Source organism: Notolabrus celidotus, chromosome 10 (assembly GCF_009762535.1).
Source record: "Notolabrus celidotus isolate fNotCel1 chromosome 10, fNotCel1.pri, whole genome shotgun sequence".
In the NCBI taxonomy this organism is placed as follows: Eukaryota; Metazoa; Chordata; class Actinopteri; order Labriformes; family Labridae; genus Notolabrus; species Notolabrus celidotus.
The window spans coordinates 19,064,256-19,072,931 of record NC_048281.1 but is presented as its reverse complement, the minus strand read 5'-3'; the positions used below and the strand labels follow the sequence as shown (position 1 = coordinate 19,072,931).

Sequence of the window (8,676 nt, the reverse complement as noted above, 5' to 3'; positions counted from 1 at the left end):
ATATTAACCAGCATTACACCATTTTTCATGTTAAAACAACTGTAGCTACTTTTTGAAACAGCTAATATTAGCAGACTATAAAGCCCGTCATAGCTTAGTCTGACGTTTGATGGTTTAGTATACAAAATGGTAAATATTTGAATTTGTTTGCTGGTAATGTCTACCAGCTACCAGTAACTTCATCTAGGAATGCGAATGTTAGCTATTGTGCCTTAATTTTTAGCACCTAATGAATGTGATCAAATATTTTGTCCATCCATCCATTATCTTGACCGTTTATTCTGTTAGGGGTCACGGGGGGCTGGAGCCAATCCCAGCTGGCTTCGGGCGGAAGGCAGGGTACACCCTGGACAGGTCGCCAACCTATCACAGGGCTAACACAGAGAAACAGACAACCATTCACACACACACTCACACCTAAAGGCAATTTAGAGTGATCAATCAACCTGGTGAGCATGTTTTTGGGCTATGGGAGGAAGCCGGAGTATAATATTATATTATATATAACAAATATTTTGTTTTACTTTGAAATATTAGCAACTGAGAAACATTACGTGGTGAAATCTGGTACAAGTAATATCAAGTTAATAACTCCATAGCTGCTGATAGCTCAGTCACAACAGCAGATATTAGCATTCAGCCAAATCCTAGCCAACATTACCGTTAGCATCCTAAATTTACTGTTAGCCAGGAATCCGTCTCTTTCCTTTTGTACCATATTTGTCAAACCGCACCTCCACGCAAAGAAGTCAGTGTCTGCTGTTGTCTTACAATAGCTAGTAGATTATTAAATACTTCAGGCCTATTCTACCTGAAAAAAACAGCCCAATGTCACCCTGAATTTTAACAATATTTTTTTTACTAATTGTGAAGGTATAGAAAAAAAACTTGTTGTGTGTTCACCACTTCTGTATGACTTGAAACCTTGAAAACATCCATAGTACATTATATCATCATTTTAGATTCCTGTCCTGAGCAAAATGAGAAAGGAAGACAGTTGCTGTTTAAATATGGCGAATATAATGCGTAGCTGTTATTAAATACAGTAGTTAAATACAGCCTGAGTGTGGTGTATGCCTTTACCAGATAAAAGTAACCTGAATTGAATACCTGAAACAATTAAAAAACATGTCACAAAATAAACCTTTTAAATTAATATATAAATGAACAATATGAATCAGTTTGAGACAATCAAGTTGACTGACAGCAGATGACATAATTGGTAAAACAGATTGACAGCATAGCCGTGTCCTGTTTACTTCATCAGTACTTCAAAATGTTGTAAAGCTGAAGTAGCCTATATACAGTTACCATGTCTGCTATTACTCCCTGCTATTCAGTAGTTTTTCAGGAAGGCCCAAATAGCGTTATCCAAATGTTTACAAATTGCTACATCAAATTCAGTTAATACAGATACTTCTATCCCATATATTTTAGTCAAATATTATTTTCTTTTGATGGATGTACAGTATAGAAATGGCTGGACTGATGTAGTGATGGCTCAGACAGTGAACAGCAACTGTATAAATACCCAATGTACATATAAAGCCTTAAACCACAGTATGTTTCATCAGTTGTTTTCGTTCACGCTAGTCTGTCTTTCTTTTTGTCATTTGTTTTTAGTCAAAGCTACCACTGTTTTGTTTCAGACATGCTCTGAGGGGAACCTTTTTGTCATTAAGTTAAGCTCTTTATATGAATAAGAGATGCTTGAGTGAGTATTTTCTAAATTCAAGTTAATTTACATCAAGAGCTTCTGGAACTTTCTTGGATTTTCTGTCACCATCGTAGTTTTTCCAGTCTTTAAAATTTTCTGGAATGTATTTAACTTATTTTTCCAAATATACAGAGATGCATATCTCAGCCCTCGTCTCTACAAAATAAAGTTTTTACAGCAAACACAGGCAAGTAGAGTTTGAAAAATTACCATTATAAAAATCGATTGTCTTTGTCGGCCCTCTGTGCTTTGGTTCTCCTGAATACAGGGAAGTGATTGACGTCATCAGTGTGAGACATATCTCTGTTGCTCATCTATGAGTCCTTGGTCTAACCCCCAGGGGTGGAAGCGTCCAGCATCCAGCAGTATTTGTCCCACCCTCTGTAGAAGCGAAGGGTACCAGTGAAGGCCGTCAGTCTGCGGCTCTGAGGGTCCCATCAGGCTGTAGAAGAATCTCAGTGGGGCCAGGACCCAATGGGCCAAGTGGTGATTGTCCATGGCAGCGTAGCATGATGCCAACACACCATTCACCACTACGGACCCATGTTGGGTTAGCGGGGCATACAGCCCTGTTTTCCTCCGTTCCTCTACAAACGTGATGATGGAAAGTTTTGCCTGTGACCCCTCTTTCTCTTGTGAGGTGAGTACGCACTGTCCCGGCAGGACGTCACTGGCGAAAACTGTCCTCAGGCCTGCCTTCAAGCCCGACCTGGTGTCCCATAAAGAGCTAACAAGTGGCTCCCCAGCTGTCTCTTCTTCTGTACAGTCTGTGACAAAGATCAGGTGAGCAGCCGTGAGAGTAATATTAAGCCCTGTGCTGGTGCTGATGATGTAGAAGACCCTTGTGGCGTTGGGCTGACGGTCCAGAAAGGATAAGACCGGGCTGTAGATCAGGGTCTCGTGAGGATCTGTGGTTAAGGAAGCCAGGACACGGTCTCCGGGTTGGAGGTCACGCATTTGTTTAGTAGACCCGCCCTCGACGGTGACCTGAGCATCCCCAGGGAAACAACCACCGGTTTTGGCTGCCACGGAATGTTCTGGAAAAAGAAGAGAAAGATTTTCCATTTTAATAAAATAAAGAAAAACGGTTTTATATTATGTATTTGGAGCAACAGAGCAAAGACACATGGACTTGTACAGTGGATGCATGATCACTCAGTGGTCTAATAAACCTGAGACTTTGACACTGACTCAAGGACAACTTTATCTCAGTGGATCACTGGTAGATTGTTAACATATGCATATAATCTGACTCACGGCCAAGCTTCTTATTCTTTGACCTCATTTACACCACGGAAAACACTTCAGATCAACACCAGCAATGTTGGTATTATATCTTTAAAAAGCACATTTTGAGGGATTTCTAGCATTTTTTGGCATGACTACTTTTTTGTGAAAAAAATACATGCTCTTTCTGAAAACACTTGTATCAGGTTTGTGTGTCCTGCAATGCTATGGTAATACAATGCTACTTTTAAAAAGCAAATTTTGTCGTGTCTTATTTGCCTATAGAAATTCTATTAGGTTGCCAAAACTGCCACATGGCATGAATTTGAGCTGTTTTCTATATATAAGTTGGCCCTTTAAGACACAGTGAGACGAGGTGGTAAGAAAAGGCAGTCAGTGAGAGCTAATGGATAACCAGCTGATTGTATCACCACAGTCAGAGCACGGCCCGGGGTCAGAGAGACAGGAAAGCACACAGACTCAGACCTGGGTCTGGATTTTGTTTGGATTGTGTTTTAAACTGAGTCACATGCCCGCTCTCAATTGTTCCACAAAGAAAGAGCTCTAGCACATTGCATTGAGATTATTTCTAAACAATGCATTTTAGTATATTGGAAAAGAGCCAGTAAACTGACTAAGTAAACTGAAGAGGAGAGAGACTTAGACTGTCTCTAAGACTAATGAAGGCATTGTGAATAAGAAAAGCATCAATATACATGTATGAGTGTATTTGTGGGAGGGTCGTCTTAAAGCAGTCTTAAGGCAGCCAAATATTTGTCCAAGGTGTGTGTGTGTAAGCCCGAGGGCTGCAGAAAAAAGGAGGACTGTGACTGGGAGGTGATAAGACTGGGATAAGAGATCTGAGAGAAACCTACTGAAGGAAAAGCAACAGCAAAACAAAGAGAGAGTTAATCATCTCACAGCCTACTAACCTCTACGCAGGGCTAGAATGTAGTTTGGCATCACATAGCTGGTGGTACCAGACAGGGGGAAATGGATTTTAAAATATGTGAAAAAAGTGAAACGCTGCCAAGGATTGTTTAAATATGAATAAGATCTGATTTGTGTTTCATAAGGTTTGTATTGGAGTTAAAAAGGAAATAAACTTCCAAAAAGTTACAAAAAGCAGAGTTGGCTGTTACTCTAAATATATTGTACATTATTTTATTTATTTTTCTTCATCCTGTGGATATTATTATATTATGTTTTTCCAGAGATGGAGTATTACAAATGAAAAATTAGCTACTGCACTATCCCACAGCCACAGTATCACCTTCATCCATTACCAAAATATTAATCTTTATGCAGACGATACTCTCTTTCTTTGCACACACTGGATGTTGATAACCTACCACTGACTTTGAATGCTCATCAGAAAGCACTGAGACCTGCTACACCAGCAATATATTGCTTGTTCCAGAGTAACAGATATTAGTTTGAACAGTATCATTGAAAAAGTCACAGCATGGAAATATCTTTGTACATGACCTGATAGATCATTTGTATTCAAAGACACTGTGTAGCATTTTTTTTGTTTCTCTTTTTCTGTGAGGAACTTTTTGACTGTGTTGCTTTTGGGAACCCCTGTGACTGACCGTTAAAAATTCTCATCCTTTACTTCTTTAGTGCTATTTAGCATGTCATTTTAATCACCTCTACTGACACCTACCCTGCCACATGTATAACGGGCACTTTAATAACTACTTTGAAAAATTAATCTCATCCCAATGTTAGTCTTGTTGCTTTTGTGGGGTCATACAGAGACATCAATACTAATTTCAGCCTCCTTCATTGGAAGTTAAGAACTCCTCACAGGATCTTTAACATCAATTGTAAACATGAAAAACAATAATTTTCAAGTCTCCTATAAAAGTTTGAATGGATGGATGAATTCAAAAAATGATAAATTTACACTGGCTCTGTTTCCATATTTCACAACACAATATTTCACATTTATGATGCCAGAGTGCCAAGAGCTGAGACTGAATACTGCAAAGAGCCCAGGTGCACACCCTGCTTTGATTGGTTCCCAATAGGCCACACACACAAACACACATACACACACTTGACTGAGGTCGAGTTTAACCAATAGTGAATTGCCAACAAAGGATCTGGCATCGACCTCATTAGTGGTAATGACAGCTGTCCACAAACACACTTAAAGTTAATGCACACACAGGCAAACACGAAAACACAGGCTACACACTCACACACGCACACACACACACTGTGAGTCACATCTATTTCTTACCTGATTTGACACTACAGTGAATATGGGCTTTGGACTCGTAGTAGACCCAGTCAAATCCAGCTTCTACAGCCAGCCGAGCCAACATGGCGTATTTATTTCTGTCCCTGTAGAAAAAAATAAAAAGATTTCACAGAGTTCAAATGTAATTCAATCTGATTTTGGCAAACATTGCAGAAGGCTCCAAACATTAAAACACCAGTTTCCCACTGATATCCATATATTTATCAATGGTGTAATTCACTGAAAATGTTGTATATTTAGATGGAATTTGGCCACATCCAAACCTGGATTTGTACATTTTACATCTAGATTAAAGTCAGTAAAGAACACTCAAAGTTCACAGACAAATTGGTTGTCTTGTCATGTTGCTGACAAGCTCAACTGATTGTCCCGACTATCAGACTGCAAGCAGTTTAAATGTAATCAATCTCATTAAACCCTTGTTCTCTGTTGCATGCCTACCTGTCAGAGGTGGTGATGTCAACAGCACGTCCCTCATAGTGCAGTGAGTCCTCTGAATGGTGACCGTCCTCATCCCAGCCCTCTGTCACTCTCAGCTTCACACCGGGCCACATGTTCATCACAGAGATGGCAAGAGAGTTTAACTTGTCTTTGCAACGCTAAAATGGGTACAAGGAGGGGAAAAGAGAGGCATACTTAGAGATAAGATAACGTAAAAAGATAAAAACAAATTGTACTAAAAATGCTGAGAATAGCCAGAGGAAGAGGAGAACAGAAGGGACAGTGTGAGAAGAGCTGGGATACGAGTCTGGTTGCACCAATGTGTTCAGAGAGTTATCCAAGGTGAGGGACTTTCGGTGTGTATGTGTGTATGGTGGGCACAAAGTATGAGACATCATAGCTATCATATAGAGGTGGAGACAGGGGAGGTGGGACAGAGAGAAGAACAGACAGGTAACAAGAGGGAGGACGAATGAATGAACAAACAGTTAACAACACTTCCATCCCGTAGAAAATGATGAGCTACCTCTACACTAACAATGAGAACACATGGTGGCAAATGTTGGTTATAGATCCATTATATTTGTGTCAGGTGAATCCTGTCAGGTGAATGGTCAAAGTACAACTATCCATGTGGCCTGCTTGGGATGATTCAGCAAATTTCCAGACACTTACATAAAATTTGAGGTCAGGTTGCCTCTTTGCAGTGGAAATTTATTTACAAGAATTTGATTTAAGGAAATTAAATGTGAATTAGTTTCAAATTATACAAATTTAACTGATAAATAATCAATGTAAGATTAAAGTAATTGTCTTTTATGTCACCTAGGTAACAACCAAGTCAGGGAGTTAAGTAGTTATGCTAGTTGTTGTTTCCACGGTGAAACAACAAGAAGTACTATTAAAAATGAAGATTCTAATATGGTATGATATGATTTTATTCGATTTAATATGAAGATGAAATTAAAAAAAAACGTTTTAATCTATTGTAACATATCCTGGATTCACATGGACGAAACACCAAAGGTTGAGGTTTTACGCACTTCCTCGTGCTCAGGTGGTCAAAACTCGAGTTACAATTGTTGTGATTATCTATAAAAAAATAAGGCTTGATTTTGAAGTGAAACAAGCATTTCGAGGAAGCAGCAGTGACAACATTTGTAAAGAAGTAAAATCCGGGGGAAAACGAAAAGCTTAACATCAAGGAAATCAATCATTTTGGTTTAAACTGACGGCAAACATTCAGCAGTCAATTAGATGCAACAGGGTGGCTGATCAGTCCGAAGTGAATCAGGTCATTCAGATTCTTGAGACTGGTCTTCTGCAGTCATCTCAGTACACGCTCAAGAAGACGTCAGATATTTGATTTAAAAAAAAAACACTGGAAAAGGGCAGTAATAGGTGTGTTTTGGGAACGATGGCTCATCTTTGCGCATGATGTTTTCCATTCATGCACTTCCCCTTCATTTATCTGACCTCCTTACCTGGGTCATGAGCCTGTCTGCGCCGGTATCCTCCTCATCTTTGAAGATAATATCTGTGTTGTAATTCGGCGTCAGCTCTTTAAAGCGCTCGGAGTTGCGCGTAATTTTGCCCTCGGGTCTGCCGCTTGCTCCAAGGGTCTTTTCGGCCACGTTGGGGCTGAATTGCTTGTAAGCTAGCGGGATGAGTTTCTTCGGGAGCCGCCTCTTGCCGTACCCCCTCCCCGGTCCGCAGCCCTCCGAGGCAGGTGCGAGGAGGAGGACCAAGGCACACAGAGAGGCGGTAAGCAGGAGGAAGGAGATCCGCATCGCCCCGGGGGGAGGCAGGACGCTCCCGGGGGAGAGAGAGCGACGTCTTCAGTAACTCTCCGGTTCAGCTCCCGACTCCATCGTCCGTGACAGTCGCAGTATCACGTCCGAAAACTTCTGATCAAAGACGCTCAGCACCTCGGCTGTACCCGGCACCATGAGGACACCAAAAACTTTTCAGCTGCTCCAAACAAAACAGAGCCAAAATTGAGAAACTTCGCTCCCGCCGCCTGACAGAATCAACAGTAAGTGTGCAGGCTGTAAAGTCCGTGTATTTAAACAAACAGGTTCAAAGTCGATTTGGTGGGTGAGAGAGTTAAAGAGAGAGAGTGGTTACTGATATCCAAGTTGCAGTGTTGTGGTTTCTCTCCCTCTTTCTTTTTACGCTGGGAACTGTCACAACATCTTCAGCCCCGCTGCCTGGTTTGAAAGCTCTTCCTCCCCAGATGCGGCCAGCGCGCAACAAGCTGCAGCTTTCCAGTTGAATTGAAGGGATTTGAGTGATCCAAAACGATCTGTTGGCACTTCAGACCGCACCCTGCCAGTCCTGCCTTCCTCCTCTCTCCTCTCCCTTCTCTCCCGCTGTCCCTGCTCTGCCACCCACCCCGCCCCTCCGGGCACATGCATGGCGCACTGGAGAGTCCTGTCCGCGCTTAAAACACAGCATAGTAAACAGTAGCTTTGCCCTTTATTAATGCCACTTCTCATTTCCAGTTGTTGTCTTTGACTGTGCCCTTGAAAAGTTTGCATGCTGACAACCTTGTTTTTGTGTTTTAGGTTGTGAACAACAAGCAATCACAATCAATTAATCCAATTTGTTTCCCAGAGTAGGTAGCCAATGGAGTGTTTTTTTTCTCGGCTGCATTCCAATATCAAATAAGTTCAAGGGTCATTGGCTGATTTGCTTGATAGTGTTTGGTTGACTGACTGGGTAATGGAGTGATTTAGATGTGAGACAGACTGTTTGCCTGGGTTTTTGGCAAGAGGACTAGCTGACTGATTGATTGACGGCCAAGCTGATTATTTGACTCACTAATTAAACCTGTTAATTACCTTAATCAGTGCCAAATAATCAAAATGAGTATTAACTCTTTACAAACTTCCTAAAATGGACATCTTTAATTTAATAACTTTTGGCTGTGTGGCTGCTTGTGGCTGACACACACACACATACACATACATACACTGTTCAACAGCAGCAAACCCAACCCCACCAAATTAGCTCTTCA

General features: G+C 41.1%; 1 protein-coding gene across 1 annotated transcript; it reads right to left on the bottom strand.

The window, feature by feature from the left end:
• Positions 1–522: 522 nt before the first annotated feature.
• Positions 523–8,184, bottom strand: LOC117820380 (indian hedgehog B protein-like). The gene is made up of 4 exons (XM_034694116.1): positions 7,142–8,184; positions 5,658–5,815; positions 5,196–5,299; positions 523–2,754 (listed from the first exon to the last, which is right to left on the bottom strand). Exons 1-4 carry the CDS (start codon positions 7,445–7,447, stop codon positions 2,003–2,005), a joined length of 1,320 nt encoding a protein of 439 aa, XP_034550007.1. The 5' UTR covers positions 7,448–8,184; the 3' UTR covers positions 523–2,002.
• Positions 8,185–8,676: the final 492 nt, after the last annotated feature.